Genomic DNA, 15,528 nt, shown 5'->3' with positions numbered 1-15,528 from the left:
TCGACCAGCGATTTCTCATTTTTACAATAAAATTTACAAACACTTTTTTAGGGACCACATCACATTTGAAGTCACTTTGAGAGGTCAATATGACAGAAAATACCCAAAAGTGACACCATTCTAGAAACTGCACCCCTCAAGGTGCTCAAAACCACATTCAAGAAGTTTATTAACCCTTTACGTGCTCCACAGGAACTGAAGCAATGTGGAAGGAAAAAAATTAACATCTAACTTTTTTTTTACAAACATTTTATTTCAGAACCAATTTTTTTATTTTCACAAGTGTAAAAAGAGAAAATGAACCACAAAATTTGTTGTGCAATTTCTCCTGAATACGACGATACAACATATGTGGGGGTAAACCACTGTTTGGGCGCACGGCAGGGCTTGGAACAGAAGGAGCGCTGTTTGACTTTTTCAATACAGAATTGGCTGGAATTGAGATCGGACGCCATGTTGCATTTGGAGAGCCCCTGATGTGCCTAAACAGTGGAAACGCCCAACAAGTGACCCCATTTTGGAAACTAGACCCCTTAAGGAACTTATATAGATGTGTGGTGAGCACTTTGAATCTCCAAGTGCTTCACAGAAGTTTATAATGTAGAGCCGTGAAAATAAAAATTTTTTTTCCACAAAAATGATCTTTTCGCCCTCAAATTTTTATTTTTACAAGGGTAACAGGAGAAATTGGACCCCAGTTGTTGTGCAATTGTTCCTGAATACGCCCATACCAGATATGTGGGGGTAAACCACTGTTTGGACGCACGGCAGAGCTTAGAAGGGAGGAGGGAGCGCTATTTGACTTTTTCAATGCAGAATTAGCTGGAATTGAGATTGGACGCCATGTCGCGTTTGGAGAGCCCCTGATGTGCCTAAACAATGAAAACCCCCCACAAGTGGCACCATTTTGGAAACTAGACCCCTTAAGGAACTTATTTAGATGTGTGTTGATAACTGTGAACCCCACAGTGCTTCACAGAAGTTTATAACGCAGAGCAGTGAAAATAAAAAAAAAAATCATTTTTTTCCTCAAGAATGATTTTTTTTTTTTTTTTAGCCCGCTATTTTTTATTTTCACAAGGGTAACAGGAGAAATTGGACCACAAAAGTTGTTGTGCAATTTGTCCTGAGTACACTGATACCCCATATGTGGGGGGGGACCACTGTTTGGGCGCATGGGAGAGCTCGGAAGGGATGGAGCGCTATTTTGGATTGCAAACTTTGATGGAATGTTCGGCGGGCGTCATGTTGCGTTTGCAGAGCCCCTGATGTGCCTAAACAGTAGAAACCCCCCACAATTGAACCCATTTTGGAACCTAGACCCCCCCAAGGAGCTTATCTAGATGTGTGGTGAGCACTTTGAACCCCCAAGTGCTTCACAGCAGTTTATAACGCAGAGCTGTGAAAATAAAAAATCATTTTTTTTCCACAATTTTTTTTTTTTTTTTTTAGCCCCCATTTTTTTTTTTATTTTCCCAAGGGTAACAGGAGAAACTAGACCCCCAAAGTTGATGTGCAATTTGTCCTGAGTATGCTGACGCCCCATATGTTGGAGTAAACCACTGTTTGGGCACACGTCAGGGCTCAGAAGGGAGGGAGAGACACTTGACTTTTTGAACGCAAAATTGGCTGGAATAAATGGTGGCGCCATGTCGCGTTTGGAGACCCCCTGATGTGCCTAAATAGTGGAAAACCCTCAATTCTAGCTCCAACCCTAACCTCACACACCCCTAATCCTAATCCCAACCCTTACCCTAATTCCAATCCTAACCCTAATTCCAACCCTAACACGAAGATAGAAACCAACTCTATTGGCAGAGTTAATAGAGGACACCGATATATCGGATGTTTGGAGAATGAAATCATCTAATGAACTAGAATTACGCACTTTTCCCACCCACATCAAATTTGGTTGAGAATTGACTATATATTGGTGAGCGGAGGACTACTAGACACATGCAAAAAGCCGAAAATTGAGGAAATCGTTATTTCGGAAAATGTGCCGATATCTCTAAATTTACATGAGCACAACGATAGTGGGAGGAGTATTCTTACCACAATTCGACAGTTGATCTGAAACCACAGACATACTGGGAAGTGGGAATGGTGGTCTTGAGAGGGAAACTAATAGGGTATGTGCATACATTAAAAAAAACAAAAACTAAATATGAGGAATTTAGTAGGAAATTAAGGGAGAAGTGTTTGCGCTTTCAACAACAAAAAAACAACAGAAGCTAGAGAAGAATGGAGAGAGGCCAAAAGAGATTTTGACATATGGGCGGAAAAAAGAGAATTATTTAGAAAGATGCAAATGGAAATTGAGTTGAGAAGATAAGGAGATAAGGCAGGAAAGCTATTAGCAAATTTGGCAAAGGGCAGGAAAGGAAAGACTAATATATTAAAGCTTAAGACTAGAGAAGGCTTAATGGTAGATAATCACAGGGAAATAAACTCAACCATGCCGGAGTTTTAAGCTAATTTATATTTGGAGGAGGTCGAGGGCACAAACAGGGGTGGGTACTTTCTAAAAAATATTAACAAGTCTAATGTCACAGAGGAAGAATTGAGGAGTACCACTGGGGGATTGCCAGCTGGAAAAGCACATGGACCGGATGGGTTCACGGACGATTTGTTTTAAAAGCCAAGCCCCAACAAAAAACCCTACTTTGTATGGTATAATGAATTGTTACAGGGGGGCGATCTATTGGCAAGCACTAATGTGGCTCATATTAGCCTAATACCAAAGGAAGGGAAAAATGTGGAGGACCCAGCATCATATAGACCTATATCCTTGATAAATCAGGATATTAAAAAATATCCAAACTCATGGCAAACAGCCTAGCAGAGATACTCCCAACCTTAGTAACACCGGCACAGGTGGGATTTGTGAAAGGTAGGAGTGCGGTCACAAATGAAAGACGTACACTGTTAGCCATAGATGTAATAAATAAAAGAGAAAACAGTCGAAGTAAGCCGGCTCTGGTTACACTAGATGCAGAGAAATCTTTTGATAAGGTGAAGTGGGATGGGGTAGGACAAGTTTTGGACAAAACTGGGCTGGTGGGGAATTGCAGAAATTTTATAAAAGCTCTGTATGCTAACCCCCGCAGCAAGAATTCAAACCTCGGGTCATCTTTCGGCAAATTTCCCACTTGAACAGGGAACACGCCAGGGATGTCCTTTGTCCCTGCTTATATTTGACCTGGCACTAGATCCCCTGGGGCAATACATAGAATACTCTGTCCTCCTCCTCCTGGACCTGCTGGCTGCCTTTGACACAGTGGACCATTCCCTATTATTACAGACCCTCTCATCCCTTGGCATCACAGACTTGGCCCTATCCTGGATCTCATCATACCTAACAGACCGGACATTCAGCGTCTCCCACTCACACACCACCTCCTCACCTTGCCCCCTATCTGTCGGAGTCCCACAAGGTTCAGTTCTAGGACCCCTGCTCTTCTCCATTTACACCTTTGGCCTGGGACAGCTCATAGAATCTCATGGCTTTCAGTATCATCTCTATGCTGATGACACACAGATCTACGTCTCTGGACCAGATATCACCTCCCTACTAACCAGAATCCCTCAATGTCTGTCCACTATTTAATTCTTCTTCTCCGCTAGATTTCTGAAACTTAACATGGACAAAACAGAATTCATCATCTTTTCCCCGTCTCACGTGACCCCCCCCAACGAACCTATCCATTACAGTAAATGGCTGACCACACTCCCCAGTCCCACAAGCTTGCTGCCTCGGGGTAATCCTTGACGCTGATCTCTCCTTCAAACCACATATCCAAGCCCTTTCCACTTCCTGCCGACTTCAACTCAAAAATATTTCACGAATCCGTTCATTCCTCAACCAAAAATCTGCAAAACCCCTGGTCCATGCCCTCATCATCTCTCGCCTTGACTACTGCAACCTCCTGCTCTGTGGCCTCCCCTCGAACCTCTCGCACCCCTCCAATCTATTCTAAACTCTGCTGCCCGACTAATCCACCTGTCCCCCCGCTATTCCCCAGCTTCTCCCCTCTGTCAATCCCTTCACTGGCTCCCCATTGCCCAGAGACTCCAGTACAAAACCCTAATCATGACATACAAAGCCATCCACAACCTGTCTTCTCCATACATCTGTGACCTCGTCTCCCGGTTCTTTCCTGCACGCAACCTCCGATCCTCACAAGATCTCCTTCTCTACTCCCCTCTTATCTCCTCTTCTCACAATCGCATACAAGATTTCTCTCGCTCATCACCCCTACTCTGGAACTCTCTACCACAACATATCAGACTCTCACCTACCATCGAAACCTTCAAAAAGAGCCTGAAGACCCACCTCTTCCGACAAGCCTATAACCTGCAGTAACCACCGATCGACCAAACCGCTGCATGACCAGCTCTACCCTCGCCTACTGTATTCTCACCCATCCCTTGTAGATTGTGAGCCTTCGCGGGCAGGGTCCTCTCTCCTCCTGTACCAGTTATGACTTGTATTAACATTATTGTACTTGTTTTTATTATGTATACCCCCCCTTACATGTAAAGCGCCATGGAATAAATGGCGCTATAACAATAAATAATAATAATAACAACATGAAGTATTTGAAGGGATATCAATAGGGGACATGAAGCTTATGGCTTCATACCTTGCAGGTGATATAATACTCTATATGGCTGAGGCGGCAAGAGATCTGCCAGGGCTTGTAGATCTTATGGAAAACTTTGGTAGGTTTTTGGGATTCACTCTAAATAAAAGAAAATGTGACATTCTCCACTCAACAGATAAAGGCAGACGTAATATGGTAGAAAAGGAAATATGCGGTGTTCGGATATCCAAAACACAAATAACATATTTGGGTATCAAGCTGTGTCGAAAACCAGAGACAATATATAATTTAAACTTTCCTCCAGTTATCTCCAAAATCCAACAGGAATTAGAAAGGTGGCAAAATTTGCCTTTGAGTCTTTTGGGCAGGATTCACCTTTTGAAAAATCACGAGTTTCTCAAAACACATGTATCCATTACAGACCATCCCTTTTCTCCTAAAGCATGCGGACGTTGGAAAAATATATCCAGCTATTACAAAATTTATCTGGAGAGGTTAAAGACCCCGTATAAAACTGAGTAAACTGATGACATCCAAGGAAAAGGGGGTAAACTTGTCACACCTAAGAGAATATAATCTAGCGTTCATTTCCCGTCACATAGTAGATTGGTTTAAAGGCACTAATGGGTTGTCTATGGCCCTGGAAAAATTGTATGCATACCTGTGGAACTTAGTCGCCTTATTGCACATGCCACTAAGCCTAATGCCTAAAAAAATTAAAAATTCAATAGTGTACCAAGACACAATAGCCACATGGAAGGAACTTAGGAGAAATTCAAATTATCATGGAGAATCTCGAGAGATTTACCCATATGGGGAAACCCATAGTTACAACAAACAGCAGAGAACAAACTATTTCAGGAATGGAGGGTGAAAGGGATCCACAAAATTGCTAATCTACTGCATGAAGAAGAAAATAGGTGGCAGAGTAGGGAAGAGATAATATCAAAATTCAAGCTACGGTAAGTGAACAGGAATGCCTACAATTTGGACAAATAAAAGGAACAATTATGACAGATTTGATACATGTGAGGGAAGAAGCGAGAAGGAATGCGATGGATAATCTATTATTTGACTGAGCAGGCACACACAATATATCCAAAATATAGAGAGGTTTAAAAGTCATCCATGGGAAAATGGACATAGAGCAAACATTTAGATCCTGGGTTAAACAAAGTGATAAAATTGGGGAAAAAATACTAGCAGGTTGGCAGGCAGTACGGAAAAATATTTTGAGTAAAGTTTGAACAGACACACAATTTAGTATAATGCATAAAGCTATACTGGCCTTCAACATTCCAGTATCTAGAACAATGAGAGATCACCTGGTACAAAAAATTGAAAAACCAGCAGAAAAAAGGCAGAGATGTTTACCTGCCCAGGCCTCCAAACAAATGCACTAACATTGATGGTTTTTAAATTTTTTTGAGGATCTTTAAGTCCTCTTTTTGCTGCTTAGTGATAGAATTAGTGATGGGACTCGCAAGCGTGAGGACCTGTGACACGGGTTGTGAGCTTGCATATTTTGGCCATAATATCAACTAATACCTCACCTATTTTTATGTGTTTTTTGCACTACATTTTTCAGGGTGCAGTTGGGCCCATTTGGCTCTGTAAACTGTGGTGTCTGCTCACATGGGATGTATTTTGGATAGCACTGGGCAGCCCACCCAATCTAATAGTATGGGCATCACCAACAGGCTTTAAGCCAGATGCTCTGCATCGCCTGTGTGCGAACAGCACTGCAAACAGACCTTTTTTGTGCATTAATATGACAAACAACCACCCCCTTCATGGATTGGCAGGTTGTGAGTGGTTGTCTCATCTGCATTTTTGCACCTGTGTTAAATGGGTCCACTGCATCCTGTAAGTGCATTTGTTTGGAGGACTTGTCAGGTAAATATCTTTGCCTTTTTTCTGCTGTTTTTTAAAACAAAATTAAAATAATGTTTAAAGAGGTTTTTTCAAATTATTAAATTGCTTTAGTTAGACAGCATGAAACTAAGCAATGTAGCAGCTGACTTGTTTTTACTATCTGCTGTGAGAGCTTTTATCTTACATAGTGTAGAGCTGGTTCCCTTAGAGCTCGGCAACCAGTGCCTGCCCAAACCCTGGCCAGGCCAAGTATGTGCAGTATTTACATTACAAGAAAATTAACACCTAACATCCCAATCAGCTCTCTTTAGACCAATTTCTATACAGCAGTTACTGGTCTCATCCATCCTCTTCCTCTCTGTTCCTGATAAGCTGCTTTTATAAATGTCAAAATCATCAGCTTTCCACATTGGCTTCTCCTACAGCAGATCTCCTTAGCACGGCTCTCGCTGTCCTGAGCTGTGTGCTTTTTCAAATGCCCTGTCATCTCTATGGGTGTATACAGTGACTTCAGAAAAAAAACACAGGTGAATGTGTTACAGCAGAACTTGTGCCGAGCTTGATAGTTCTACTAATACTAAGGGTCTACTATTTACCAGAGCCGTCACTCAAAGAGGAGGGCCCACCCTGCCAGAAAACGTGAAGGAGACTGCAGAGTTGTGAGCTGCTCAAGAGACAATTCAAGAATACACCTTTAAAGTTGGAATTACAATTTAATAGTCACCAGCCGCCTGTTTTGGGCGCATTTAGCACCATTAATCAATGTTAATATCTGATACCATTCTTGGTTGCATGTTCAAATTTAATTAATACACATTATTAAAAATTAAAAATAAATGTAATATTTACCTAAAAGCTACAGACTCCAGTATGGCTCGTACTAGGTGGCACTTTGTGGTAGAAGGCTTCAATCCCATGAAGGAGGCACACGCATATGGATCATTCACTGGAGCCTAAATACACACAGACAGCATTTAGCATGAAAATCATGCTCCCTGCCACTGCCTTTCATAATATAGTAATAGAGAGACACTTACATACATGTACCGGCAGCAGGGAGGGAGAAAATAAGACACGTTACAAGCAGACAGTACAGACTATATGCATTATCTCTGTGTCCAGAGATGTATATGCATATAATACAGACGCTCACATATAATGGACACCATGGAGAATGTGCTGGAGACCAGGGTTGGTAAACAGCGTGACCTAAACCACAGAGCATTGTATACCTCCATATGGAAGAAGTATAATAAGCCCATATTCATGACTGTGGTACATTAAAAAAATGATCGTGCTTGAGTCATTGTCCTGACATCGATCTACAATACACATAGAATACAAAAAATAAAATAAAGAAAGAAAATAAAAATGGGAAACAAGCGATCATGAATGTGTCACATCCTCCTGGGAGATCTTGGGTTAGAAGATCACTATGTATTGTGTGAATCGCAGATGTTCGATTTAGCCTGTGTGTTTGTGTCCCATATTAAATGGATTTGGTTTCATTTGGTGCTGCAGAGGTTAACAACCCTTTCTATGCTGCTCCATTTTCAGCTGCTTCTGGTCTGGTCATTACCTCTTCCTATTAAAACCTGGCCAAACTTTCCCTTCCTTGCCAGTGCAAGATTTGCTTCCTAGCTAATTGGAGACGAAGTGCTGAGTTGGAGATGGTCTTTCTACTGGAGTTTGTTGCGTGCTGTTTTTGGGTGTATGCTTTCCTCATTGTCAGATTCCCATTTGGCACATTCTTCCCTATATACCTCTTTACCTTTGGAGAGTGTTTGTATAACAGAGGTTTTCTGCTATCCATAATCTGTCTTTGTGTCTGGTTTACCTTTCATTTCTGTCCCATACCTAATGGGGTAAGGGAGGGGACAGATCAGGGTTTAACGGGAGCATAGTAAGGTCGGAGACTCAGGCGTCTTTACCTTTAAATTACCCCTGGGACAGAGCAAGTTAGGGTCCCAGTTCCAGGGACGGCTTCTTTACCCAAAGACTATCTCAGTGTGACACAAGCAGTTGAAAACCACATTTCCTACTGTATTTTTTTTTTCCCCCCCCATTATGTTCTACCTGATGACCCATCAGAGGGCAGCAGACTGATATACAGGTTTGTAAAAAATAAAACAGAATAACTTATTAGGTTTATTGAAATTCCTGCTCTAGGAGGCCAGTGGGCGGTCTTACTTGGTGATTACCATTTTGTCAATGATTACATAGAACCACCCACTGGACTCCATAGGATATAAAGAGCATTAAGTAAAATAAGTTATGCTAAATCCTTTCCCACCAAACTACATAATCAGTCTGCTCCACTCGTCCCGCTTTATAACCTACGGTTTGTATGTGAGACACTATGTTCAATAAGGCAGGCGCCACTTAAAAGGTCTTGTTCCCTTTCAAAAATGTTGGTCCTATGGTGCATCTTGTAATAAAAAAAAAAACCCCAAACCATGTTGTATTCACTTTCCTCAGGTCCACCACTGAGTCTCTGCTGCTACGTCCAGTGTCCGATATCGGCTGCAGCGTTAATGTCACATCAACAGCCAATCAGTGATCTAAGCGGCTCTGAACGGGGTATTACAGCTGCATGGGAAGAGCCGCTGAGCCAACGTCAGACCCCAAGAGAAGCAGCGGTGGACTCAGCGTTGGGGACGGTGAGCAAAGTGTGGATTATTTTTATTTTAATAACAGACTTTTCCCGGAAAATGGAATTCTAAAAGAAGAAAATCCCTTTACATTAAAACCAGTAGAAGATCCAGTAGGATGGAGAAATACAAGTCCTTCTTTTAATAGTGCCATTCCTTCGAAATTTCTTATGGCTGTTTTTCCCAAAAAATGCTGTGTGTGAACGCGTCTTTAGAGAAGATCTAAACTCATAACAAATTACTGAACTAACAAAGAGCATGAATATTAGGAAATGTGAGTCCTCTCTGTCTGTCTGAAAAGATTTCTTAAGACTGAGACATAAGGAGTGAAAAAAATCTAGATATTCAACATTATGATTAAAAAGAAGCTAGTCACCATAGGATATACAGTCTGTACACAGCAATGATTTACAGTAGCCAAATCCACCATGGGTTTTTCTTTAAAAAGGGACCCTGTCAGATCCAATAGCACTGCCAGCCTGCAGATATAAAGTCAATCTGCAGAGTAATGGCGTTATTTAGAAGTCTGGCCATGGTACTGAAAGTGCGGCACCAGGGAGAAAATTAACTCTATTTATCCAGGGAGCCGCCGGCTTTCAGTCATGTAGGTATGAGGACTGTGGAAGAGCCAGCAGATCTGCCTCATTGTATTCAATAGACCTAGTTGGTGGCTTCTAATTCTGGAATGACATGTCAGTGCTTCAGTGTCAGACCTACTGCCCGCATGTACCCACCTGCAGGCCTGTAAAGGATGGTACAAAGTAAATCCCCTCACAGTCTGGGACATCTCTGGCCATTAACTCCGTGTCAGCAAAATCAGTGAAAAGATCTGAGGAATGGAGAAAAATATTCAATAGATTATCTCTATCGAGGGGAAATGGCAAAATGCATTTTTTAATTAACCCCGTAAAAAGAACATGGCCTAATTTAACCTTAATGACCAAACATCTTTTCTTTTTTAGATTTTTTTATTTTAATTGGTGCATTTTAGGAACCATCACTTTAATTTTTTTTCATTTCCCTATCTGTATGAGCTCTTATTTTCGCCATGGATGTGTTGTGTTTGGCAGTGGTACCATTCTGGCATTTAGATAATACTTCTAAGGGCTTGTGCATAGGTTGCAGATTTGGTGCATTTTTTCCATGCAGATATGCTGGCAAAACCTGAAGCAATCCTGATGCCAGCAAAGTGAATGAAAAATCTGATGTTGAGCATTTTTGACTTGCAGGTTTGGTGCAGAAAATAATCTGCAGCGTGTCAATTCTCCGTGCGTTTTTCACCATTAACCTCACTCAAAAACGCAGAGCAAAAACGCATCAAAAACCTGACTTTTTGCGGCTGCATTTTTCCTGCCAAGAGCTGCAGAAATGGTGCAGAAATTTCTGCATCCATTTACTCCGTGTCTAAAAGTATTGCCGGTTCAACCATACTGATAACCTATTCATAGGGTAGGCCTTCATCATGAGATCAGTGGGTGGTGGGGGCAGACCCATGGCACTTCCCACCACGGACCAGTTGTTTTACAAGCTCTGTTCAATGAGTAGCAGTCACTCCTGGGTACTGCAGAACAGGTGCTACATCTTTATAGGATAGGCTTGTGGATAGGTCATCAATATGCTGCGGCTGGACAATCATCAGGCTTTTATGAGGAGAAACAGAATAAAAACAATTCAGTTTTTTTTTTTTCACATTTTCATTTGCTGCACAAAAACACCAAGGTTACTTAACGGTAGCCGGTTTTTCCGGAGCCCATGACGGCACACATGAGAGAGGATCCGCCCAGTCAGGACAGGAACCCTACTGAAGATAAAAGGGCGGTACCTCTCCCTCGCTTCAGTTGGTTTACAGAGCAAGAGAGGCCCCCCGGGTTAGTACACATGGTAAAACTATCACCACATTATATCTAACTAAAGAAACACCCAAACTATAGTGCACACCAAAGGAGTGAAAAGGGGGGGAATATACAGGTGCCGTCATGGGCTCCGGAAAAAACGGCTACCGGTAAGTAACCTTGGTGTTTTCCCGTCTCCCATGACGGCACACATGAGAGACTTTTGTAGAATAAGACACCTTAGGGAGGGACCACCGCTTGCAGCACCCTTCTACCAAAGGTTAGGTCAGTAGAGGAAGACAGATCAAGTCGGTAGTGTTTAAAAAAGGTGGAAGGTGAGGACCAAGTAGCGGCTTTACAAATTTGCTCAATCGATACCTCAGCCTTCTCTGCCCAGGAGGTAGCCACGGCTCTGGTGGAGTGAGCCTTGATGCCTTCTGGAACCGGAGCGCCACTTGCGGAGTAGGATAACATAATGGCCTCCCTGATCCATCTGGCAATGGTACTTTTAGCTACCCCGTGCCCCTTTCTACTACCCTGAAAGGCTACAAAAAGGGACTGATCTTTCCTCCACTGACTAGTTATTGACATATATTGTATTATGGCTCTTCTTACATCTAATGTATGGAACTTTTGCTCCCCCGGGTTTCTGGGATTGTTACAGAACGACGGCAAGGAGATCTCCTGAGTCCTATGAAACTTTTGGACTACCTTGGGGAGATAGGCCGGGTCTGGTCTTAGAACCACTCGGTCATCCAAGATCTGTGTATAAGGAGGACATATAGACAGAGCTTGTAGGTCGCTGACTCTTCGGGCTGACGTTAAGGCTACCAGTAAGACCGTTTTAAGTGTAAGCAGCTTTGGTGACAGCTCTAGTAGTGGTTCGAAGGGATCTTTGGTTAAAGCCTCCAAAACTAGGTTCAGGTCCCAGGGTGGTACCTTTGGGATAATGACCGGCCTTGACCTGCCACAGGACTTAATGAACCGGGACACCCACCTATTGGCTGCTAAATTGCAGTTATATAGGGCCCCCAAAGCTGAGACTTGGACTTTGAGTGTGTTAGTGGCTAACCCTAGTTGCAGCCCCGACTGTAAGAACTCTAGGATAGGTCCCACTGGAGCTACATCCCCTAAAGTTTCCCCCAGGAAGTCTAGGAACTTTTTCCACGTTCTACCGTAGATTTGGGATGTTATTGGTTTCCTACTTTTCAACAGGGTGGAGACTAACCCTGGAGAGAAACCCTGGCGACTCAGTAGCGCCCTCTCAAATTCCAGGCTGCTAGATGGAAGCCCTTCACCTGAGAGTGGACCACTGGTCCCTGGGAAAGCAGGTCTGGAATCTCTGGTAGTATCCATGGATCTGTCACTGACATGAGCCTCAGAAGGGAGAACCAAGGCCTTCTCGGCCAAAAGGGAGCTATAAGAATTATTCTTGCCCGATCCTCCCTGATTTTCCTGACTACTACTGGGATCATTGTTATCGGGGGGAATGCATAGGCCAGGATGAACTTCCAGGGTATTTGTAGGGCATCTACTGCGAAGGGGTTTTCCCTTGGATTTAGCGAGCAGAACTTCCTGACCTTCCGGTTGTGTGCGGTAGCGAACAGGTCTATTTCTGGTCTGCCCCAGGCCTGAACTATTTGTTGGAAGACTTGGGGGGGTTTAGGGACCATTCCCCTTGTCTTAGATGCCTGCGACTCAGGAAGTCTGCTTGTATATTTTCTGCCCCCTTTATGTGCAATGCTGCGATGGATAACAGATGTTGTTCTGCTAGCTGGAAGAGTAGATCTGATATTTGCATGAGGCCCCGAGATCTCGTTCCCCCCTGATGATTGATGTAGGCTACTACTGCCTGATTGTCCGTCATGACCCGGGTGTGGCGGCCCTGAAGTAAGGGAAGGAAATGTTTCACGGCTTTTTCCACTGCCCATAGTTCTTTTACATTTGAATTCTGATCGCTTTCTAGTGAGGACCAGGTCCCCTGTATTGTATGGGATCTCAGGTGTGCTCCCCACCCTGTGGCACTCGCGTCTGTCGTAATGATATCCTCGACTGGTTTTTGCCACGGGACACCAGCTGTTAGATTCTTTTCTACAGTCCACCAGAGCATGGAATCTCTTACAGCCACTGAGAGACATAGTTTGCCTTCTAAATGCCCTTTTAATTGTTTCTGCGCAGACAGGACTTCCCACTGTAGTTGCCTTAAGTGGTACTGCGCCCATGTTACTGCGGGTATACATGATGTCAGTGAGCCTAAAAGGGACATTGCGTTCCTCAGTGTCATATTTGGCCTTTGTATTGCTGTGCGAGCTAGGCCTCTTATCTTGGTCACTTTCCTCTCTGGTAGGAGGCAGCGTTGTTGCTCGGAGTCCAATATCAACCCTAGGAAGGATTGCTCTTTTACTGGGGTTATCCTTGACTTGGGGATGTTTACTATCCATCCTAGTCCTACTAGAGTTGCTATTACTTCCTTCACTTGAAGTGTGCAGTGGGATTCCGACCTCCCTATTACCAGAAAGTCGTCTAAGTATGGGACGATCACTATGTCCCTGGATCGCAGAAAGGACATTACTTCGGCCATCACTTTGGTGAATACCCTGGGGGCTGTAGACAGGCCAAACGGAAGGGCTGCGTACTGGTAGTGTCTCACCTGCCCCTGGATATAGAGCGCTACTCTCAAATATCTCTGATACGCCCGATGGATTGGGATGTGATAGTAGGCATCTTTTAAGTCTATCACTGCCATGAGGCAATGCTGGAACAGGATCTTTGTGGCCGTGTTGATTGACTCCATTTTGAAGGAGCAATTGTCTATCCACTGATTGAGTCTCCTCAGGTTGACAATGGTTCTCCAAGAGCCGTCTGGTTTTTGTATTAAGAAGAGGGGGGAGTAGAACCCCCTTCCTTCCTCTTGCGCTGGGACTTCCTGTAGGACTTGTTTTTTCACTAGTCCCAAGACTTCCGTCTCCAGGGCCAGCTGTTGCTCTTGGGCTTTCCTTCTGGGTGTTATTATGAAGGTATGCCTGGGCGGTCGGATGAATTTTATTTTTAAGCCGTCATTGATTATATTTAGGACCCATGTACTGGGGGAGATATTTGCCCAGGCGGAAAGGAAGAGAGAAAGCCTTCCCCCTACCTCCGGCGCAATGTCATTGGGGAGATTTTTTGGAGGAAGTGGAGGGCCCTTTAAACATATAGCCCGATCCTCTTTTTACTTTAAAGTCCCAGCCTTTTCTATCTCCCGGGGGACGACCCCTGTTAAATCTCCTCCTCCGAAAGGGCTGCTTCTTAGGTTCTCCCGGAAATCGGGGAAAGCTTTTCTTCCTATCCCCCCGCATGCTCCAAAATCTCTTCTAGTTTTTTCCCGAAGAGGAATTGGCCATCGCATGGAATGGAACATAACTTGTGCTTAGAGGGTAAATCTCCGGGACACCCTTTAAGCCACAGGGCTCGTCTTGCCGCATTTGACAGGCTTGCTGCTCTAGCTGTCAATCTTGCGGAGTCTGCAGAGGAATCGGCCAGGAAAGCCGCTGCTCCGTGCACCAGTGTCAGATTAGCTAGGATTTCGTCTCTAGGAACTCTATCCTTGATCTGGTCCTCTATTTGTTGCAGCCAGACCATGAGGGCACGAGCGGTACAGGTACCGGCTATTGCTGGCTTCAATCCCCCTGCTGAAGCTTCCCAGATGTGCTTCAGAAACCCATCTGCCTTCTTATCAAGCGGGTCTTTCAACACGCCAGAATCTTCTAATGGTAGGGATACCTTTTTTGAGGATCTGGCTACAGCCCCATCAATTTTTGGGACTTTTTCCCAGGTTTCTGAGTCCTTCTGGTCAAAGGGGTACCTCCTCTTTGATGTGGAAGGTAAGCCCCCTGACCGCTCTGTCTTTTTCCATTCCCTGTCAATTAGCGCTTTTATTTCATCATTTACAGGGAAGGTGCGCTTTCGCTTTTCCTCTAGTCCTCCAAACATTACATCCTCTAATGATTTGGGAGTTTTTTCTTCTTTAAGGCCCATTGTAGCTCTAATGGCCTTGACCAGTTTTTCTACGTCCTCCGTTGGAAAACATGGACGGCCGCCTATATCGTTGTCAGAGGAGGATTCTGAGGACTGCGTGGAGGAAGAGGAGGTGGAGGGGGACAAAGATCTATCCCGCCCCTTCTGCTTTGGCGAGGCCTCTGAATCGGAGCTCCTTTTACGGTTTCGTTTCTTTTTAAGGGCCGCCTTTAGGGAACCTTTCACCTCCTGATGTATTAACTCCTTCAGACTAGTCACCAAATCAGGGGTCTCCTCCTGTATAGTCCTGTTAATACAGTCAGCGCAGAGATCTTTCTGCCACTGATCTGCCAGCGGGTTTTTACATAGGGCGCATTCCCTATTTTTGGTTTTGCTGCTGGTCTTCCTCGCCCCCTAGTGATCAAACAGAAAAAATGGAACCCCATTACCATAAGGGTGACATTCACGTAGATCACTCACCACCGCTGTCAATCAGGGGTACCGATCTCGGAGGCTCCTCAGATGCACTCGTGATGTTTCTCCTGGACGTCCCAGAGTCATGCCGAT

At 44.0% G+C, this 15,528-nt stretch overlaps 1 protein-coding gene across 3 annotated transcripts in view; it reads right to left on the bottom strand.

The window, feature by feature from the left end:
• Nucleotides 1-15,528, bottom strand: part of GK5 (glycerol kinase 5) — a 126,428-nt gene that overhangs the window by 53,842 nt on the left and 57,058 nt on the right. For all 3 annotated transcript variants that reach the window (XM_073576595.1, XM_073576596.1, XM_073576594.1), the window contains 2 exons: nucleotides 9,868-9,962; nucleotides 7,332-7,435 (listed from right to left, as the gene is read on the bottom strand). In XM_073576595.1, the coding sequence (XP_073432696.1) occupies nucleotides 7,332-7,435; nucleotides 9,868-9,962 (199 nt within the window). The remainder of the gene's footprint in view (nucleotides 1-7,331; nucleotides 7,436-9,867; nucleotides 9,963-15,528) is intronic.

Source organism: Dendrobates tinctorius, unplaced genomic scaffold (assembly GCF_039654945.1).
Source record: "Dendrobates tinctorius isolate UK_male_01 unplaced genomic scaffold, ASM3965494v1 ptg000049l, whole genome shotgun sequence".
NCBI classification, from domain to species: Eukaryota; Metazoa; Chordata; class Amphibia; order Anura; family Dendrobatidae; genus Dendrobates; species Dendrobates tinctorius.
Note: the sequence above shows the minus strand (reverse complement) of the source record. Positions and strands in the feature narration are given on the sequence as shown.